The sequence below is a fragment of the Microtus pennsylvanicus genome, chromosome 6 (assembly GCF_037038515.1).
Source record: "Microtus pennsylvanicus isolate mMicPen1 chromosome 6, mMicPen1.hap1, whole genome shotgun sequence".
In the NCBI taxonomy this organism is placed as follows: Eukaryota; Metazoa; Chordata; class Mammalia; order Rodentia; family Cricetidae; genus Microtus; species Microtus pennsylvanicus.
In genome coordinates this window covers 119,277,270-119,299,171 of record NC_134584.1, presented here as the reverse complement: position 1 = coordinate 119,299,171, position 21,902 = coordinate 119,277,270, and the positions used below count along the sequence as shown (strand labels likewise).

Sequence of the window (21,902 nt, the reverse complement as noted above, 5' to 3'; positions counted from 1 at the left end):
CCCGCCTGCTATCTCTGCCTCCACCGCCAGGCCTGGGCATGACTCCGGCAGCTTTGCATCTTTTGCGAAATGCCAGGCTGTGACACATAGACCTCTCACCATGAGTAAAATACACCTGGGGTGGTGGGGGTTTCAGTGCTCTGACACTGGGGTCACATTTGCTAACTCTCTCCGTGGGAGCTGCACACTCAGGGAGACCCAGGACCACGTGATATGCTAAGCGCTGCTCTGAGCTACTGCCCTTCACTCCTCATTCACAGGCAAGTCCTCTGCCCACCCCGCCCCCGCTGCCCCCTCCTTTACCGTCTACTTCTCCACCTCACCCTTGACAACAACACCAGCTCCTAGGCCCCGCCCACCTGGCCCTCTACCTTGGGGCCCACATATTGTGCCAGGACCCGGGGTAAAGTCCCAGGCAAGCTGCCTTCAGGGCTCTCCCTGTTCCCCTGGTGAACACAGGCTCTTGGAACCCCAAGAAGTTTCATATTTGAAAACATGTGGAGTCTCTCTACTACCCCACCCACCCATCCCGCCCCATTTCAGAGTGCAGTTAAGCCCAAAGCAAGCCCTCCTCACCCCACAGGGGAGGCCCTGGTTGCCCGGCAACCAGCAGGGCTCCTCCCAGGGCTTGCCTGGGATGGCCCGTTGCCTGGCAACCAGGCAGCAGAGTCCCTCGAGCCCAGCCAGACCACACAGCTGGGCCCAGCCTTGGCTGACTTCTCTCTGCCTAGGGAACCCCTGGGACCTTGTTTTTATTCCCCAAGATCAAGGCGGCAATTGCCTCTGTCCACAATGAATGTCGTCCTCTCCAGGTGAGCAGCCTGCGCTGCTGGGAGGGAATTGCTGGCGGGATCGCGCACACCGCCATCCCTTCTAGGTGGAGGGAGGATAGAGCTTGGAGCACAGAGGTTTCCAGGATCCAGTCTGCCTGCCTCGCCTTTGCTGCCTGGAGACCTGGTACAGCCACTCACGGGTCTGTTCCCTGCTTCCCACTCGTGCCTCCTAGAAAGCCCCTGACAACTCAGGTCCCAGACCTTGCCCTCGGGTACCCTGCCCACTGCTCTGCCTCATGCCCCAGGTTCACTGTCATCTGCCCTCTCTGATTGACTTTGAGTCTCCCTATGGCTCAGAGGCCGGGTGCCCTGAATGCACCTAGGGTACTCCTTACAAGTTGGCTTCCCGGTCTCACCCCAAGGGGCCTGCTTCCCAGAGCCTGGGACCTGCATGTCTAACCTGTGTGTGAGTGAGTGGGGTCCGGCCTGCTGTGTGCCCTTGGATGGAACACTTTGCCTCTCTGGAACTCAGTTTACTTGATTTAAAAGCAACATCTTCTAGGGGAGTGTGACCAGAGCATTTGTAAACTACAAAATTAAGGCTCATTAGGACATGGTGTTCCTCACAGGTCTGGGGGGCCCAGGAGGGGCTTGGGTTCTAGAAAGCGAGAACTGCAAAGGACAGCAACAGCCAGGGACTGGGAGAGGGGGATGTGGGGGGAGCCTAAGGAGGCCAACACAGCAGCAGGCCCCCGAACTCTAGGAAGGCTGAGTCCCTGTGTTATCACTGAGCACCGGGTGTGGGTAGATTACATGGAAGGGGACAGGGACGGACAGGGATGGGTCGTGGGAAAGGTGGCATGAGCCCTGTGTGTGTCAGGGAGGGCGAGGGTATGGAGTGCAGTGGTCAGCAGTCTGCACGGTGCTCCATAGAGGAACTCAGGGCTGGTGGGGCAGGAGGAGGGACCAACCAGGGAGAATGGGAGAGCAAGGGCCCAAATACTCTCCAGGTAGCTTGGTGGGGACATGGCACCGTGCATGTCACACCTGAGCACGCCGCACCCAGTGGGAGTCATCATGGCTGTCTACAGCGATGACCCTGGTACCAAATGGACTGCAAGGCTCGAGAGACTGGGAAGGAGAGAGGGTGTGCAAAACAGTCCTATTAAAAATAAGTTGTGTATTTGTGTGTCTATAACATGTATGTGGCTGGCTCTGTGTGCCTGTGCACACTTGTGCGGAGCCCAGAGGAGGACGCTTGGTGTCTGTCACTTTCCACCTTATTCCCTTGAGACAGAGTCTCTCACTGATACTAGGCTGGCAGACAACAAATCAGTCATCCTCCTGTCTCCATGCCCCATAATATTGCAGTTACATACAGGTACATGTGGTGTCACTCTTGACTTTTTTTTTTTTTTTTGAGAGAGAGAGAGAGAGAGAGAGAGAGAGAGAGAGAGAGAGAGAATGTGTGTATGTTTTGTTTTTGAGACAGTTTCTCTGTGTAGTCCTGGCTGTTATGAAAGTCTCTATGGAGGCCAGGCTGACCTCAGACTCACAGAGATTTGCCTCCCCAGTGCTGGAATTAAAGGCATGCATGACCATGCCAGTTATGTATGTGTGTATACAAGTGTGGATTTGTACACATGAGTGTAGGTGCCCATGGAGGCCAGCAGAGGGCATCAGATCCCCTAGAGTTGAAGTTACAGGTGGTTTTGAATCTCGGTTTTTCTATAAGCAATAGGCATGCTTAACCACTGAGCCATCTCTCTAGCCCCTCTAACTGGGGATCTGGACTCAGGTCTTCGGTGGTGTTTTTTTTTCCCCACTGAACCATTTTTCCAGGCCTCAAACTATCTTTTAGTCTCAAATAGATTCCCCCAAAGGTCACTCAATGAACCCAAAGCTTCTCAAAAGGCAGGAAGAGTGGACAGTATGGGGAGGGCCCATGGGAGTGGAGAGGGTTGGAGGAGGAGCCTCTGCAGTTGAGACAGTGGTGTGTACGAGAGTGTGGGGTGCTGCACCCCTTCTCAGGCCCCAGGGACAAAGGCCCCACCTGAGTCCCATCTACTGCTGCTTGGTCATGGGGCATAGGCAGGTCTTGTCTTCTGCCTCAATGGGCCCAAGGATTATTACTTAGAACTGCCCAGGGACCAGGTGCTTGGGGATCAGGTGCTTGGGTGGTGCCTGCCACACTGGAGAGGTGGGTACCGTGACTCCAGGGACTGTAACCTTGTCTGCACTTGGTGACCTCACCCCCATCCAGGGACAGTCAGGTGAAGGCCATGGAGAACACTGTGACCAACGCTGAGAGGTATTTCGGTCAGTTCTGCTCACTGCTGGCCTCCTACACGCGCAAGACAGCCCGGCTGCGTGACAAGGCCGACCAGCTGGTGAAGCAGCTCATGGATTTTGCCAACACTGAGAACCCGGAGCTTCGGGCTACCATGCGAGACTTTGCAGAGGACCTGGCCAAAGTGCAGGATTACAGGCAGGCAGAGGTGAACATGGCAGCCTGGGTCAGAAGCGAGAGCTGGAACATTCTCTCCCCTCAGGAACACACTGGTGACAGGGTGGAGAGCTAGAAAGCTTCAATGTGCTGGACAATGACCATTCCAGTCAAGGGGACCTGGAAGCCTATCGGGGGTCCCATGAGGGGCATAGATTCCTGGTGTAGGGAGAAGATGAATGAGATAGTGGTGGAGTGATGTCTTTTCAGAAACATCCTGTATGGTTGGCAGAGAAGAAGACATGGGAACGCTGTGGCTGAAATTTACAAAGGGGTCCACAGAGCACAGGCTGGGTGACAGACAGCTCTTTCTATACCCACAGATAGTCCGGCAGGTGCAACCTCTTGGCATACAGGGTAACTGTACTTGAAAGAGGCTGCTGTGCTTCTCTGATGGTACATGGGGATGCCACATGGTCACTGGGTGGCTGCCTATGCCCACTGTCCTTTTGGAGGGAACAAGGTCACTCTGTAGTCTAGTCTGGCCTGGAACTCAAGGCCAGCCTCCTGCCTCAGCTTCCTACGTGCCAGGGTTACGGGTGTGAGGCACCCTTCCCTTCTCTAACCAGTGGGAAAATGGAAGCTTCTAGCTCCGTGCTGGGCAACTGAGTGCCAACCAGCATCCCCCCCCCCCCAGCTGCAGGCCTCTGGCTTCCTCCTTGCCTTCCATGCTGAGTGCTGGCACTAAGCCTAAGAAAGAGCTCACACAGCCACCCAAGAAGGACATTACATTCTTAAAGCGTTTAGGACATCAAAGGGGCAGAGAAAGGAATTGCAACCGAGCTTTCTGAAAGGAAGGGGTCTGGCTGTCCCTTTCATGACCCTTTACCATGACACTGTCCCTCTCAAGGGTCCAGGGCACTGGAAAGGAATGGCCTAGTGGCGCTCCACGCACTCCTGTTCTCTGGCGCATCTGATCCCCAAGACGCTAGGAGCCATGACAGGAAGGCAGACCTCTCTATCTTGCCCAGATACTGGCCCTCCACAGGCCTTGACCCGGGACTCCTCTGCTGCTGCTGAAGCCTCAAGACTCAGAGCAGCACCACCTCAGGGTCCTGTGGGCACTGTGGCTGTATTAGCGTGTCATTGCTTCAGTCAAACACCCGACAGAATGACCTAAGGCAGGAAGGGTTTTGTAACATGAGGGGGCCTTGCTTGTTGGGGTTTCTGTCCTGCCCTGTTCCCACAGCCGTTTAGCCCCAAAGAATCACACAGAAGTCTACATTAAATATAAAGTGATTGGCCCATTAGCTCAGGCTTCTTATTAGCTCTTGTAGTTTATATTAACCCATTATTCTTATCTATGTTAGCCACATGGCTCAGTACATTTTTCAGTGGGTCAGGTCACATCCTGCTTCTTCAGTGGTCTGGGCAGGACTGGGAGGAGTCAGCTTCCTTCTTCCCAGAATTCTGCTGTTCTCATTTCTCCACCTCTACTTCCTGTCTGGCTACTGGCCAATCAGCATTTATTTAAAATGTAATCAACAGAATACAGAATTGCCCCCCACCAGGGTTTATTCTGGCACACATGACGGGAAAGTCATGGTGGTTATGATGAGGCAATTAGTCACAAGTTCTGTGCCTGCTGTTATCCTCCCAGGCTCTGCAAGGGTCCCACTAACCTGCTGAGATAGTCTGAGGCACAGTCACTATCCCAGCACACAGCTAGGGATGCTGGCTTAGTGGGAAAAAGCTCATGGCAGGGCCAGGCCAGGCCCTCGCCATTCCTGGGGGTGCAGGTATCTAGTCATAGAGCTGTCTTCTCTGTTTTTCTTACGCTGTCCCATGCGCTCTGCAGGTTGAGAGGCTGGAGGCCAAGGTCATCAGCCCCCTGAAGCTCTATGGAGCCCAGATAAAGCAGACCCAGGTGAGCTGGGTGCACTTCAAGGTGTGCAGGAGTGGGGCCTGGCCCCTTGGGATCCCTAGAAAACGGCCCTCTTTTTCTGTGTAGGCAGATATCAAGAAATGTAAACGTGTCCAAAATAATGAGATCAAGCAACTGGAAAAGCTGGAGAAATTAAGGCAGAAGTCACCCTCAGATCGACAAATGATTGTATCCTTCCTCCTGCTAGGCAGGGTGGCCATTCCACACAGTGCACTGGAGGGATTGGGGACCTGGGGCTGCCAAGGGGGTACTGTAGTCAGAGACTGTTCGTTCATTTCCTGGCTACCCAGGCCTGAAATAATCACACAGAAACTATACTAATTACAACACTTCTTGGCTGTTGCCTGTGGTTTCTCTCCTGCCTGGTTCCCACAGTCGCTAGGTTCCAAAGAAATCACACAGAGAGCCTGCATTAGTTATAAACTGATTGGCCCATTAGCTCAGGCTTCTTATCAGCTCTTACAACTTATAATAACCCATTATTCTTATCTATGTTAGCCACATCACTTGGTACCTTCTTCAGTGTCTGGGCAGGACTGCGGATGGAGCTTCCTGCTTCCCAGAATTCTCCTGTTCTCATTCCCCCACCTCTACTTCCTGTCTGGTTGTCTTGCCTATACTTCCTACCTGGCTACTGGCCAATCAGCATTTATTTAGAACATAATTGACAGAATACAGAATTGTCCCACATCACTTGGCCAATAACTTAGACTTTTTATTAACCAACTCTTACATCTTAAATGAACTCACTCCTATTATTTTATATTTTACCACAAGGCTCATGACTTACTGGTAAGATTTCAGGGCATCTGTCTCCTTTGGTAGCTATATGGCATCCCTTTGCCTCTCTGCCTACTTTCTCTCTAAATCTCTGTTTGGATTTCCTGCCTGGCTTTATTCTGCACTGCCATAGGCCCAAAGCAGCTTCTCTATTAACCAATGGTATTAAAATATATTCATAGCATACAGAGGGGAATCCCACATCAGGGTACCTACCTAACCTGCAGGCCACCTGGCTTCATCTGAAACCTTAACAGCCCCCCTCAGTCCCAGGTGAGTATTGTGTATTCCATTTCCACCTGGGCAGGCAGCATCTCCGCATCTTATACAGGTAACAAAGACTTCATGGAAGGGTGGGTGAGACTTAACCAGTGAGGCCAGTGCCCACGGGGCTCAGCACAGCAAGGTGAGGCAAAGGGGAGGGTGGTTGCTGAGGGTCAGGAGGTCTGGGCTCTGTCAAGCAAGCCACCCAGTCATGGGGTCACCTGCATCCTGATCACAAGGTAGCCACTGCCAGCCCCAGCCCTACTACTACTCAAGCAAACTCAGGCAAGCTTGGGTATGAATGCCAGTCTCAGTGAGATGACACTAACGCCTCTCCATGGCACCAGCCTGCCTGTGAGCTGGGTGTAGGACTCTAGAGGGCTAGCCATCTCTGTCCTGCTTGTCACTGTGAAAGCAGCCTCATTGGGTGTCACCATGACAGATGGTCTCTCTCTCTCTCTCTCTCTCTCTCTCTCTCTCTCTCTCTCTCTCTCTCTTCATAGATCAGGGGTTAGAATCGACCGAGGGGCTCTCTGGCCTCATCATGAGTAGGCAGGCTGTGCCTCTGGGAAACTAGGGGATTGGCCCTACCTCTTCCAGCATCTAGGCCACAGTCCCACTGGGCCTCTTGTCCTATTGTCCCCTCCCCACACTTTTCCTATGCACACCTTCCCCCAGTTCCCCTCCAGCTCACGCCTGGGCTTTATCAGAGAATTCGGGATCACTATGCATCTCAGGTCAGATAAATAAGCAGCCACAGGCTACTGCAGCCTTGTCTGGTGACCTGTGCACAGGACACAGAGTTTAGGAGGTGGACATCTCTAGATGTCCACTCTATAACCTGGGGAGCACCACACCTGAAGTGAGGGGCTCAGGCATGGCCTTCAGCTTAGAGCAAGCACCTGACTTGTATCCTAAGCCCCGCCAGTGCCCCTACCTCCTGGTCACCCATCTGTTTAGATCCCTGCTCCCTTCCCTTACTGGGGACCAGACCCTAGCTCCATTTCACAAACACAGAAGCTCCATTGAGTAACGCTCAGACCAGCAAGTACCTGTCTTGGAATGATGGTTGTTGCTGTCAGTGCTGGAGCTGACTGTGAGGCTCTCCGGTCCCCCCCCCACATGCTGAACATGGGCTCCCCTGTGGAGCAGCTCCCACCTTTTACCATCCAATTCTCCCAACTTTGCAAGCACATCTCATAACTGCCTCCTGGCTGGCAAGAAAATTTGAGCCCAGAGAAGTTAAGTGACTTGTCTGAGGTCAGACAGCTAAGCAGCAGGTCTGTCCAGCCCCAGTGAACATGCTTTCACCATGTCTGTCTGACTATTCCTTCAATGACCCAGTTAACAAGAGACCACCCAAGGTGGGAGAAAGTGCCCCACAGGAGATGGTAGGACTGAGAACGACCCAGAATAGTATCTCGGGGCCAGGCTCACCCTGTGACACTTTCTACTCCTGTGTCCCCGAGCCCAGGCGGAGACAAGTGCACAGAGGGCCTCTGTGGACACCAACCGCTCTACCCACCACCTGGCAGAGACAGTGGATGCCTTCCAGGAGCAGAAGCTGAAGGACCTCCGGGTAGGCAGTGGCAGCCTTGTGTGAGTGTGTGCACGCATATGAGCGGGTGTGAATTCCCGTGTTTGAGAGTAGGCACACATGCACTGTGTGACAACACGGCCCTCAGAGGCCAGGGCTCTGGGGAGAGTTGATCCTAGCTGCAGGGGCAGCCTGTCTGCTTAGGGTAGGCTGGTCTCACCCAGCCGTTCAGTGCTCTTGACTGGGAGGATACTGAGGCACAGGTCTGTCCCCATTGTCCCCTCCTGCGCCTGCTCTTCTTTCCCAGGTGTGTCCACCTAGCTCCTCCTTGAAGCTCTAAAAGCCCTTTTAGGAAGCAGCCATGTTGGGGTGCTGTGAGGCAGGCAGGGTCTCCTTTATCTCCACCAGAACCCCCACCCGCCCAGCATCATGGGATACTAGGTCAAGTCCCACTTGCTCTCACTGGACTAACTAACCACGGATGTCCCTATCTGCCTTGCCCTCCAGTCCTCTCTTTTCCACCCTTAAAACTCAGGAACCTCTTGACAGACAGTTCCGATCTGTCAGGCTTGGTGTTCACACCCTTGGCTCACCTTGTCCCAGGCTCAAAGAACAGCCCCTCCCAAGGCAGCAATCTGGGCCCTTCCAGCCTCCTACACAGTCACCCCCACCCAAAGCTAAGGCTCAGGTTCCTTCCTACCCCAGGGACTTAGCACATGCTGTGCCCTGGGTCAGGCCTCTGTCTTGGGTTTACCCCTTTTACCTCTGGGGTACAGAAGATCAGCTAGACCTCCAGACCATCAGGGCCTGGGCAGTTGCGGGTACTTGGGAAGTATTTGTGGAGTGAATGAGTGAGTATATAAATGAATGAAGCCGGGAACTGGTGTCTCGATTAGGAGGCTTTCCAAAAGCCGGGACTGTTAGTGCGGTGTGAAAGGGACTTGGTACCAGTGGGGTCTTCTTGCCTCTAGGTAGAGAGCTGTTCTCTCCCCCTCCCCCCAATTTAAAAAGACTCAGGGATGTTGCTCGGCATCCACAGTGTGACCCTGTGTGGCGCTGCTACCCTGACCAGGCTTCTCTCTTGCAGAGAATCTTCTCTGACTTTGTGACCATCGAGATGGTCTTCCACGCAAAGGCAGTGGAGGTGTATTCCAGCGCTTTCAGGACCCTGGAGAGCTACGACCTGGAGCGAGACCTGCAGGTGGGTCCCTGGGCTTGACTGCTTTTGTGGGTTTCTATCTAGCCTGAGGGCTTGCTCTGATGAGCTACTTCAAACAGCTGGTCTGGATGCCACCCCGTCGTGGACTCTTCTCCTGGTCACCTGGAATGTCACCTGCTCAGCATCACAGGGCTGTTCAGTACTGAAGAGAGATAGCTGGGACAAAAGCTTTCTGTGGCTGGCACTCAGCTCTCAGCTCAAAGCGCTGACTGTCCCCAGCCGTGCTGATTAGATTCGCAGCAAGCTTTATCTGCAGAGCTCAGGTCCCCGAACCAACGCTGTGAGCCAATCGTCTGTCCCTGTATCTTGTGGCTTTGGGTCACAGTCTGGAGCCGGGCTATTTCAAAGACGTCTTTCTGTGTGGGCAGATGTTGATGGGAGGTAGCTGTTCTCTGGACACAGGGAAAGGGTAAAGGTGCCTTAGGAGGCAGTGTGGGGGTCCAATGGGTGTGGAGCTTGGTGACTGAGCCAGGAGTCCACAAAGCCCACAGCCTGGGGTCAAGAGGAAATCATTCTGTGTGCTCCTGCCAGGATGGTACAGATGACCCACTAAGGCTGTCACTCAAGAACAGAATGGGAGATGGAAGATCCATCAAAGGGTTGTTACATAAGCTTTAAAACCACACAGAAGGCTACAGAAGAACCCCAGGTTCTCCAAAGCTTCATTCGTCTTTATGGCCCATGATAGCCTCAATCATGATCCTCCTGTCTCGGCCTCCTCAGGGCTAGGATTACAGGCATATGGCCCGAGTCCCAGCTCTACAATATTCTTTGAGGGGTGGAGAGCAATAGCTAACCAGTGCTTTCTCTGTGTTACCTGGTGCCTTTGGCCTCAGTTTGTCCATCTGTTTGATGGGATTAGAGCACCCCCTCAGGGGGCTGCTGTAAGGTCTATAAAAGAGCAAACAGGAAGTGCCCAGAGAGGCTTCATAGCTTCCTATCTTTGCTTCCTACTCCACTCCTGTGCTTTCAAACTGGATCCATTCACCCTGGTCTTTCCTTGGCAGGACTTCAGAGCCAAGATGCATGGAATTTATGGGCACAGTGAAGTTCGGCCACCCACAGACACCAGCCCTTCTCCATCTCTCCCTTGGCCTCTGGTCAGCCAGGTGAGCACTTACATATCATGGGAGTCAATCCAGGACAAAGTGAAGAAGCCAGGGGAGTAGATGGATGGCTGACAGCTGGTACAATGGGGACACCGCTGGGGTGGGACTGTTCGTGTCTGCCTGCGTGGGCCACCACTCCAGAGGTCTGGCATGACAGGGTCTGACCTGATCCCACCTGGGCCAGATTCAGAACTTCTCAGATGTTAGGAATAAGGCACACATGGCAAATGTCATCTGACGGTTCAGGATGGCTCGCCGTCGCCAGCCTTAGGCCAACAACCTCGGGGAGATTGGCAGGGTCTGCAAGAAGGAAGTGGACAGGGCAGGCATGGTCCTAGAGTCACAGTGAAGAGAGGTGGCCACTGTGAGGGGGTGGACACTGTGAGGGAGGTGGCCACTGTGAGGGGGTGGACACTGTGAGGGAGGTAGCCACTGTGAGGGGGTGGACACTGTGAGGGAGGGAGACACAGTGAGGGGGTGGACACTGTGAGGGAGGGGGACACTATGAGGGAGGGGGACACTGAGAGGGGGTGGACATGGCCAAGAGTTGTCACTGAGCTTCACAAAGGTCTTTTCTAAGCACAGTAAAGAGATTGGGCTTTCTCCAATGCACTCTCTGTGGCTGGCCGGTAGTCATGCCCTCTCTTGGCCTCACCTACTATGTGGCTCATGGCCATAGTCCCTCCTTATAGTGGTACAGGAGAGTCACCTGTCCAGTTCCTCATCACCACTGCTCCTGGTTTGGATGCTGTGGCTGTGACTTTTCTTTCCGTCATTCAGAGTGTTCAGAGCACCGTGGCACGCCAGGGAAAAGACGAGGAGGAGAGCGAGGCAGACTCTGTGGAGGAGATCCCCCTGGAGGACCTCAAGGGACAGCAGCAGGGACGCCGTGACTAGGAAGAGGATGCAGTAGCAGGTTGAAGGCCTAGGCTGGCCTGGACCCTGGTGGGCTCTGCTTGTGTCCTCAGGTCAGGGATCCCCGGAGCCTCACTTCCCTTATCGGCACAGCAGGCTGCTCTGCGGACTCCTACTCCTGGTGTCAGTGAGAGACATGTGACTTTCAGTTGCATCCTTGCTTTGCCTGTTTCCTGCCTTCATCTGGGGACCGGAGTCTCCACATGTGTTAATGCTAAAGCATGGTGGATTAGTTTTGGGGGTCTTCCTGGTCAAGTACCACCAACGGGGAGGCTAAAGCAGCAGCAGAATAGACCGCCCTACCCAGAAGCTGCCATCCACATCAGGTGTTGGGGGGCTAGCTCCTCCAGAGCGGGGAGGTACGGGCAGCCTAGGCCTCCGTCCAGCTTCCGGCTCGTGCAGCCTGTTCCTGTGGCCACGATGCCCAATGTCTGCTTTTGATTCTACATGGTGTTCTCCCTAAGTGCACCGAAGTCTGTGCCCAAATGCCCCCTTCTGTAAGCTGAGGACCCCTGCTGTGGTTGCCTTCCAACCCCTGCACAAGGACCATTTTCAGGCTCTGCACCCCAGGACTTAACTCTTCAATACACAGACTTGGCAGATAGGCACAGATCTCAGCCATCACACAGACATGGCATGATCTATACAATGGCCATGGGGCCATAAACATACAGAGATCCACAGCGAGGGTAGGTAGAGGGTGGGTGGGCACCTCCAGGAGCATGTGTGAGGTGATCCCTGGGCACACTCTTCAGGGGTTGTTCCCTAGGAAGAATGAGGCCACCATGAACGTGATAGGTCCTAGACTTGGATCAATGAACTCTTGGGTGAGAGGGTATCCCCTGTCCTGTATTACTGTTCCACAGACAACTTGGGTAAGCGCAGGCTTGATCACCCCCTGGCATCAGCGTGCCCCCGACCCTGCCTCCTCTCTGAGCCAAAGCACTCCCTCCTGGGAGACCCCAATTTGGCCCCACATGACAGGTGGTGATCAGGTACCCCACATGTCCAAGTAGCAGGCCACACTGTCCTCAGGCAAACTCTAGCCCAGCTTCTGAGTCTAGACGGGGGGGGGGGGCTATCTATTTCTGCAAAGCCCATGATGTGACTATGTATTCCGTGAGGTCCTCACAGATATGTGAAAACAAGTTAATATGACTTCTTTTTCAAAGATAATTTATTTCAGTTTTCACCTCCTGACAAGTCAAGGTACTATATATATGGATAGGTACACTTTTTTTTTTCTTCACAGGAAACAGCCCTGCCTGAGATCCTCAACCTCATAACTTTCTCAACCTTAATTTTAGAACATGACCTGGCAGGGCACCAAGTTGTGTAACATATAAAAGACAGCATCACTGGAGGGCTTCTGGCAAAAAAAATGGGTATGGAACCCTAAAGAGAGAACAGACCGCGCAGGCGGAGTCCCCACAGAAACTGCACTGGGAACCAGGTAGAGCAAGGCAGCCGACGGTCCAGGTCCTCACATATGCTCTATAGAGATACATGGCTGCTGTCTGAGACTAGTATCTCCCAACAGTCAAATGTCCAACTCATCCCTCTCAGGGATCCCCATTCTGAATGAAGTGACGGTCGGTCTCAGGCTACTGACCAGCGTTCTTCTCCCCAGCTGACACTATGCTAGCGCCTCTTGCAAGCATGGCGGTGAACCAACCTTTTCCCCCAGGCAGGGTGTCTTTCCTCCTTTCCCTGAACACAGCCATCATCTAGGAGTAAGGCTCAGCCTCAGCTCAGGGTCCAAGCCAAGGCATTCCATGGGCATGGGTCCTTTCTGGATAAAGTTCTGTCTCTGAAGTTGAGCACAACTTGTACCTGGGCTCATGCCACTTCCTGTCAGAACCTGGAGTCTACAGTGAAGCTGGTCCCCCAAAGCACCAACTTCCTGAGGAGCCCCATGAACACAGCCCAACTTGGGGTGGTGCTCCCAACTCTGTGCCCATCTGTTCTTCAAAGCTCAGACCAACTACCAGAGGAACATTGGCATAAGCTTCCCTGTCACCCTGCAGCAGGACAAACTGGCCCACATCACTCCCTGGACCCCACCCCTCTCCAGGAGCAGGTAGCACACTGACCCAGAGTCTCCAGGGGGACTGCAGAATGAAGGCCCTGCAGGAACCTGCCATGGAAGGTAGCCTTAGTAGGGGTATGTTCACCACATGTGAGCAGACTGGAAAAGACCGGTCCACTCATTTTCTTACCTAACAGTATACTCCTGTCCCATCCCTGATGGAGTGGAGCGTAGGAACCCAGCCGCAAGAGGCCTGTCCAGTCAATGAGGCCCATTCCATGGGCATCTACCGGCAGCTTCTCAAGCTAAACAAGCCTGAGACTATGGCTGTGAGGACGGATCTGAAGGATAGACTGGTTAGGCAGCTCAGCCCTTAGAAGGGCTCTGCAGAGCTGGCTGACTTGGAAGATGGGAGGAGCGGGGGCAGGAGGCTGGAACCCAGGAACCTCTGTGGAGGAAGGTTCTCTTACTGTTTCCCTGAGGCTGTACGTGTCCCATACAAGAATCCTCTAGTTTTGGAGTCTTCTGGCTGTCCGACTGCAGTCTGGGAACCGGGATAAAGCTGCTCCAGCTGTGCAGGCTCAGAATGAAAAACCAGCTAGTCACGTGCCCCAGGAAGGTCAAGGTCAGGTGAGACTACACCTGGGACTCCTAAGGTCACCACAATTAGACCTCTACTCTTCGCATAGTTCCCAGCAGAGAAGCTTGGGCCACTCACACCAGCAACCTGGAGTGGCAGGTGTTTCTAGAGTAGCAAGCTGCCCTTGGAGCCTCCTGTGTCCATGGGCCCTGCAGGGTCCCTGACCTACAGAAACCGACAGAGCATTGATTGCTTCCTCTCAGATGAGGGGGGACAAGACAGGCTGTGGGACCCCATCTGCATCAGGCTAAGTCTTCAGATGGGACACTGGCTCTAAGGCTACCCTGAGTTCATGTGGCCCAGGCTGGCTTTGAACTCCCTGTGTGGCTGAGGATGACCTTGAACTCCTGATCCTCCTGCCTTCACCTCCTGAGTGAAGGATTACAGGTGTACACTATGCCCAGCCAGGAAGACTTCCTTCCCATGTGGATGAAGCTTGAACACGAGCTTTGTCCGCAGTCTGCTTGTTGAGACACTGACCTCCTCAGCCCCTTTGTTTCTTGGACAAGAGGAAAATCACGGTGTGCCAGGATGCACAATGCAGATCTCTCAATAGACCTGCGTGTGGCCCTGTCTGAGGCTAGACACTCAGCAGAGGCAGCCTGTAGGCTGCCACGCTCTGCCACCAACACCCACAATACCCTAACAAAGCTGACCGCAGCAGAGCCACAGTAACTGGCCTGTTTTCAGAACTGGGGACTATTTTCTGTAAGGGTAAACACTGTCGTGAGTGACAAAGACTCACGCAGCCCTGAAGGTCACATGCCAGGAAGGCTTGAGTGTGTTGCTAATGGGCCTGCACAGATCTGGGCCACTACCGGCCAAGACTGGAGATACTGCTTGGGATTATCCAGGTAATTTGACCTGCTTGTGAGCTCAGCCGGGCAGCCAAGGAGTGCTTGCCAGGGAGCCCCCTTCACACTTGCTTGGTGAGCCCTAGGGGAAAGCTACCACTGGAAGACAAGATACTTCATGGGGCAGACTGGTAACCTCCCAGAGACACTGGCCAGAGGCTCCCAGATATGAAACTTTATCAAGGCTAGTTGTCAACACAGGACATCTGCATGTGATAGTGGAACCACCTCCATCACCTGCATCTTTGCTTCCATCAAAGACCACCTTGTCCTCAGAGGGTTACCAAGTCCTTAGCAGTGGCCTGTGGATCTAACGTGGGTCAGAATTTCCCAACTCTGAGGGGCTGGATCTGCAAGAATAAAGAGCAAGACAGACAAAACAGATAACAGAGCCATCCTTCTTTTTTTCCTTGAAGGGATATCTCAAAAAGTTGGTGTGGAGCAGTCTCCAAGTCACTTCTAAAGACCGTGTGCTGGAACCATTGGTGCTCTTCCCCTTAAGGCTGTGCATGGCTGCACGGGGCAAGGCAGAAGTCAGACAACGCAGCTGCTGGAGTCAAGTCTCACTGAACTCAACTAATGCAGGACTGGGAGGAGCAAGGAGAGGCTGCCATGCTTGTACAGTTGAGGAAGGCTCTAGAGAGGACAGCAGGGGTGACCCCACTTGACGTCACCTCCCTTAAGCACAGGAGCAGAGACAGGCACAGTTATGGGGTCCTAATGTTGGGGTGGGTGTCCTTGCTGGCCCCAACAATACATCCTATGTCATCAGGGGCTGAGTAGGCTGTCATTTGTTGGAATTGTTCTGCGATGAATGAACGGCCTCGGTCACCACCAACATCCAAGAAATGCTCGTTCAAAAGCTCGATCCATCTGCTTTTCTTTGGACATCCTAGGAGGACATTCCCCACAGGGAAAGCTTGCCTTCGGCAGCTGAGTACATGGCTGTCAGGAGAGGACTGCTGTGCTTGCAGACAGACCTTGACTAAATATGACTGAAGGCTGAGGGACGGGGAACGATGAGGCGATGAAGAGTGACAGCAGAGCCTGCAAGGCCGAATTCAAGGTCAGTGGCCAGAATGGCTGTAGCTGGCACAGAAGGAACCTAGGCTGCTGGTGGGGCAGATGGGGACAGCAGCTCTGGAGCCAGCACACTGGATGCTGTGGGTTAGACTTTGTCTGGCACGTGGGTGCAGAAGAGGAAAGTCCCTGTGGGTCTTTCAGAAGGAGAAGGGCACGGGCTGGAGCTATCAGGCAACTTCACTTCCCTGTGGCCTCCTCTCAGTCAGATGGATTCTGTGCTCCAGCTCTAACCAGTTGCTCTTAGCAAGGGTGTCATCCCAGCGCTGCAGACAACCTTCCCCCACGCTTCCTGCACTCCATGACATATATTGTTGCTGTCTGGGAACTGAAGGATTTTCTCTGCTACTGAAGGATAGACGGCATTGAGTGGACAGTTCACGGGTTCTGTTGACAGACTCTGGAGTCTGAGACAAGGTTGTGGCTGGCAGAATGCTCACACCGTTAGGAAAGTGACAACCCTTGAGTTCTCTTCCAGTTCCTGTGATTTCTAGTTCCTGCCCCATGCAGAGGTGACAAAGAGCAGGTATCCAAGACCTTTCAGGAAGGCTCCACAGTCCCTCCACACAGCTATGCTCCCAGAAAGTCCTGTGGCAGGGAGTGGCAGGCTGTGACCCTTAGTGGAGGTTCTGTTCACACCTTATAGCTGTGTGTATCCCTCCTGCACCTCCATGTCCGCATGTCCCTGGCTCTCAGCAGGAACTTTGGGACCCTAGCTTATGGCCTCCTCCACCCTCTGTCTCATCTCATAAGCCTGGTGCTCAAGGACAGGTGGGGGTAGATGGTCCCTCATTTTTAGCTGTGTAACCAAAGGGACACCTTGTACATAGAGTGGGGAGCAAACACAGGCAGGGGGAGACAGGCTTCTGGAGTCTTTTAACTGCTAGTTCTAGGGCAGCCAGGAGCGGTTCTGGGTGCTGCTGGTGTCATGCAGGGTCATCACTAGGGTGACAGCTCCTGGGAGAGCGGCGTGTGCTGACCTTCTATTCTGTGGCCATTTGTTCAATGTGGTCACTTAGCAGCTTGTATTGCTCTGGAAGAGAAGACAGGATTATTCCAGAAGAGATGGTTGGTGGCCAGGAATGACTTGGCCTAATCTGCACACTCAGGCCAGGGATGAGGCTGCTGGCTCGAGCCACAGTCAGTCACAGGTAGTTAGGCACTGCTCGCTAGAGCTCAGAGCTGAGCCCTTGACAAGGAGCACACACTTGGGAGTGGGTCCTCACTCTGAGGAACACGGATTTTTACAGGAATGGTGTCAAGTGTGGAGTGCGGCCCCAGCAGTCAACAGAAGGCTTGTTGAGCTCTGATGGCCACATGGAGGGGGAGATAACAGTGAGGCTTCCTGGTGGCTGCAAATGCCCTTGTGCCTTTGCAGCAGCTCCTCCTGGCTAGGAATGAGGGCAGGGGTCTTTTACTGGTTTATCAAACAGAGGTCTAAACATAAGGCCTTGGCCCAGGAGAACACCAGTAGCAAATGGTGACACACAAACTTGCTGCAGTGTTGAGACAACACTGAGCGACAAGGCTCTCTGCTGAGGCAGAGAAATGGACTCTGGGAAGCCTCAGAGTCCCCCCATTATCCACCATCCTTCCCTGACAGATGGCATTCTAAAAGGTACATACTTGTGGCCAAGGTTTTGCTCTGCACAAGAGATAGACTGACAGAGTCATGTTCATTTCTGACCTGGCTGTGCCTCCTGTCACTTGCCATCCCTCACCAGAAACAACTTCCAGCTATACAGCCAGAGTATACGTTCCATGTACTGGGGAAAGAAGGTAAGCCAGGGAAACAGGTTTCCATGGCAGGTGCCCTCCTCTGGCAGGGTGAGAGGGCTTGCTCTGGCTCCCACCTCCCCATGATACCCCTTGCTCAGCTCACCCTCATCCAGGTTGCCAATCACAGCCTGCTTCTTCAGGAAGTCACTGCACAGCTTCTTGTTCAGGCCAAAGGCCAGCATGTTGTGGGTGAACGTACTGCAGGAGAAACACCCATGGTCATTACCCTCCCGTCAGTCCAGAAAAGGGAGCCAAGACCCTGGGCTCTAAGACCGGGGGATTGGCTGGGATCTGGGGCAGCACCAGGTGAAAAGTTTACCCACACCTCTTAACTGGAATTTGCACTCCAGGATCAAGAGAAGGACCGACTAACAACCCCTGTGCCCCTGAAAAATCAGACCTGCTACACCACCCCATCCTGGTAGGTGGCCCAGGCTGGTTTCATGGCTCGGTTCTCACCCCAGTTGCCCGAAGGTGATGTTCTCATTGAACCGCAGGCTGTCATCCCGCTCTTCCTGGGTCATGTGGCACCATTTCTCCCTGTGGGCACAGGAAGGACAGGATGGGCTTCAGAATGGCCTGGGACCCTCCCTCCCCTGCTCTGTGGAGCTGGTAGTCTGCACTGGCTCTTGGACACATGGGGACCTGACTTGGGGGTACCTTCCACCAGAGACTGCCACTTGTCTGGGGATTGCCAAACACCAGCATTTACTCCCTGCCTAAGATGAAGAACCACAAAGATAACAACACTCGGTTGTCCTGGAGACCTGGGAGGTTCTTTGTCCTGAGGACTTGGTCCACTTAACGGGTCAGGAAATTCAGGGAGTGTAGGGCCTTGCCTGGTGTCCTGTGACCATATGCGAAAGGCAGCATCTACAGGAGACCCAGGAATGGGGAGCCTGGGAATATATGACAGCCACACTTTCTGCACAGAATCACAGGGAGTCTCCACCATGACTGTTTCCCACCATGGAGGAGACAGTCACTCGACACTCTGCCTACAGGCTTCCTGGCACTGGTCTGTGACCACGTGGCCATCATGAAGCCAGCCCAAACTCTAAAGCCAATGGGGTTGTGGGCAGTCTCTAAGAAGGACAGGTGGCATGGGGTGGGTACCAGGGTAAGATTGGAGTATTCTTTTAAGCATCCACCTGCCCTGTGTAGAGGAAAGGCCCAGGAGTAGGAGAGAAAAGTGCCTATACTAACACCTCTGCCACTAACAAAGAAAGACTGTTGCCTGCCACCCATCACCCTGGCTTTCCCCTTCCTGGTAAGGCTCCTGGACAACCCTTAAGAGGGCACAGCAGCCCCCTGTGTCTATGCTCACTGCCCATGTGAAGTCAGACCCTGGTACTCAGAGGACAAATACACGGCTTCCCATGGGAGGGGAGCTCATTTTGGCCCACTTCCTCCAAAGAGAAGCCTCAGGATGGATGACTCTAACTAAAGCAAAGTGGAGAGAAAGATCAGAGCACAGGGAGAGAAGTAGCATGGAGGACGGAGAGGTCAGTCGTGGAGAAGCAGAAGGAAGGAAGGGAGAGAACAAAACAAAGGGACGAAAGCCCAGGCCTGGCTCTTCCTGGCCCAGGCCACTGACTGCCACAGCTCAGCAGGGTGGAGTTCACCTGCACCCTCCGCACGCTCAGGCAGCACACCTATCGAGATCCCAGAATGCACTGGAGGATGGTGCAGCCTTCCAACACTTGCTCTGAGGCTGTTTAGGTACACACAACCCTGTACCACCAGTGGCCTGCCATGTACAGATGTGCACAGTAAACCACTGAGTTGGGCAGCATAGCAGCTCTGATCCTTTATACCCGACCTCATAAGGAAGTGATTCTCCTTGCTGCAGGCAGGACTAAAAAACTGAGCTGTCACCTGACTTCTGAAAGAAGAGTAAAAGGTCATGAGCAACTTGGCCTGGCTGGTGCCTTCTATCTAGTTGCTTCCTAAGAGCTGAGTTCAGGCCTCTGCAATGACCTACACATGGAACATCTATCACAATCTAAGCAGTCTCTCTCCCCGTGTGTGCTTGCGTCTGTGTGTACGTGAGTGCATGCATGTGTGTGTGCATGTGTGCGTTCTGCACTTGATTGGAACCTCTGGGACTAGGCGATGGAAAGGAATCTGCTGTTAGCAGGGGACACTGGGAAAGACAGCTGCTGGAGGCTGGGGAACTTGAGTGACACCAGCTACTCTCCAGGAGGCCTGTGCTGACCAGTTGGCAGCTTGGGCTCCACTGAGGTGGCTTGTGAGGCCTAGTTGGGTGGAAGCTCCTTCAGCTGGATTCAGAACAGGTCGCTGAGCCAGTAGCATGGACCAGCTCAGGTGTCTGGGATGGGAGGTGGGGGTGGACTGTGACAGTGCCCATCTTCAGGCCCACGTTGTTCCTAGGAAACTGGCTTGTCACAGGGTTCTCTGAGAGAACATGGGGGTATGGGTCCCTGACACTGAGAGTGGGATGTCAGGCCTGAATACTCCTCACAGCTGCCGTGAAGTCACAGTATCAAGGGGCATCAGAGCAGAAGAGCTGTGAACCATTGCCATGAAACATGTGTGTCCAGGCTCCAGAGAAACCCACCTGGGTTCACAGCTCTTTGTGATTGGGCACAGCTTTTACTCTAAAAATGTCGCAGAGACTTCTGGGACACATGAGTCAGACCCCTGCAGGTTCAAAGGCAGGCAGCCCATCTTTGCTTCAAGGGACCACCCCAGCTCTTCTGATTACCCAGTGGCTGAAGGAGAGGGGGTCCTTCTATGTGACCCTAGACCAGGTAGCACATCCCTCCAGTGGGAGTGGGAGGAGCTGGAAACAGGACAGCTTTTCCACATCCACCCTCAATTTCCACACCTGTGGGATTCCTGTGTCTGGCCCAGGTACAGAGAGGTCCATGAGAGTGCCATGCCCCTGAGGGCTAGCAGTCTTCTGCACTGTGTGCCTCTTGGGGTGGCTCACAGTGTCCTGTTTTCTAACTATCTTAGGGTGCTCTGACCCTGGCAAGCTCTATCTGTCTTGGGTTAGGCCCTGTCACCAGCCTACCTAGCACAGGGCATGCCTCCCCAAAGACACCCTCCCCTCCTGGCAGTGGCCTTGGAAGGAACCCCAGAGCTGTAAAATGGAACGAAGTCACGTGGACACACACCTCTTCTCCTCCTGCTCTCCAGCATCCCCTCTGGAGCGGCAGCAGAAACAGGTAAACAAAGGCACATGTCAAAGTCATGCAAGATATGTGGATGGAAAAGAACAAGCAGAGAGGATTATTCTAGGTGGGAGCGGAGAGGACAGAGAGAGACAGGGAACCCAGAACAGATGGATCCCTAGGTGCTGGGAGAGCTCAGTGAGAAGCCAATGGCGCACCTGGAGGCTGCCCAGTCTCCAGACAGAGTGGAATTCTCCCCAGGGTCTTCTAGAAGTCTAGGGCCTTATCCACCCCATGCTCCCTCAGTTTCCCCACAAAACAGTCCCAACAGATGATCATGGGACTTGAGGCAAGCCACCTCATTTCCACTGGCCTCAGCTGCTCCTCTGAGGAAGGGCACAACCTCAAATAATCACTTTCCAGCAGAGGAGCCTCGACCAGATGGTGCTCTGCTCATCTGCTCCCTCTCAAACACAGCAAAGACACAGGGCCTCCCTCGTGATAGTCAATCCAAGCTCTGAGTTACTGGCTACAAAGCCCCACACTTGCGGGCCAGTAGGGCTGGCTGTCCTTCCATAGGAGCTGCTGCCGTGCAGCCAACTGGAGTGGGTAGCAACCTGTGCCTGCTCCCAAAGAGAGCCTCTGTGGTATTGGGGACAAGCCCTTCCCTGCTTTCCATGCCTTCTGAACAGAGTCCCAAAGGGCATCGGAGGTGCAGGACTAGCGTGGGCATGGCTGGGAAGGTCTGCTTAGGCTGCAGCTATGGGCCCAGGGGGTAGTTACACTGCCAGGCCTGATGCTAGCAGTGGATGGAGGGGTAGAGTGGAGGCCAGTGTTTTCCCTTGGGCAGAGGTGGCATTTTCAGGAGGATCAGGCCATGTCATGCCAGAGCCCCAGAACAGAAAGCACCATGCAAGCTGAGCATCCCACCCCCAAAGCTGTGAGCACTAACCCCTCAGGCAGCTTGCAGGGCTCTGGGACACATGGGTGGAAGAACCCAACAGCAGTTCAGCCATCTTGCTGGCTCCCAAGAACTTGGGAGAGTGAGCCAAGACTTGGTCCTCTCCCAAGGCTGGAGGGGACACTCTTGGCTCATACCTGGTGGTGGGGGATCGCTTCCGCCTCTCACAGTGGACAGCATCAAAAAAGGCTGCATTCCAGAACCTCAATGTGTGCCTGCAGGATGAGACAAGGGTAAAGATCTACCCAGGAGTAGGTACGCCCTTCCTACCCTCCACACCAAGAGTGACAATTTCCCATTTTGTGCCTGGGAAGTCTGAGAGGTGAAGAAAATATTGTCTGGCAGGGGACGGAAGAGTTGAAGAGGCCTGTGGGAGGGTGGAGCAAGCCAGCCTGCTCAGCTGCTCAGGCAGGCAGCAGTGGGCTTCCAAG

At 53.8% G+C, this 21,902-nt stretch overlaps 2 protein-coding genes across 4 annotated transcripts in view; one reads left to right on the top strand and one right to left on the bottom strand.

The window, feature by feature from the left end:
- The first annotated feature begins 681 nt into the window (after positions 1-681).
- Cibar2 (CBY1 interacting BAR domain containing 2) lies at positions 682-11,080 on the top strand. The gene is made up of 9 exons (XM_075977471.1): positions 682-812; positions 3,037-3,271; positions 5,078-5,146; positions 5,231-5,332; position 5,688; positions 7,678-7,787; positions 8,833-8,946; positions 9,972-10,073; positions 10,854-11,080. Exons 1-9 carry the CDS (start codon positions 793-795, stop codon positions 10,968-10,970), a joined length of 870 nt encoding a protein of 289 aa, XP_075833586.1. The 5' UTR covers positions 682-792; the 3' UTR covers positions 10,971-11,080.
- Positions 11,081-12,147: 1,067 nt separating this feature from the next.
- The window catches only part of Kiaa0513 (KIAA0513 ortholog), a 48,323-nt gene continuing 38,568 nt past the window's right edge, over positions 12,148-21,902 (bottom strand). For 2 of the 3 annotated variants that reach the window (XM_075977469.1, XM_075977466.1), the window contains exons 9-13: positions 21,609-21,686; positions 20,514-20,543; positions 17,830-17,910; positions 17,474-17,568; positions 12,148-16,624 (exon numbers count right to left, since the gene is read on the bottom strand). In XM_075977469.1, coding sequence (XP_075833584.1) covers positions 16,575-16,624; positions 17,474-17,568; positions 17,830-17,910; positions 20,514-20,543; positions 21,609-21,686 — 334 coding nt within the window. In that variant the 3' untranslated portion in view covers positions 12,148-16,574. The remainder of the gene's footprint in view (positions 16,625-17,473; positions 17,569-17,829; positions 17,911-20,513; positions 20,544-21,608; positions 21,687-21,902) is intronic. The other variant, XM_075977467.1, reaches the window with a different exon arrangement.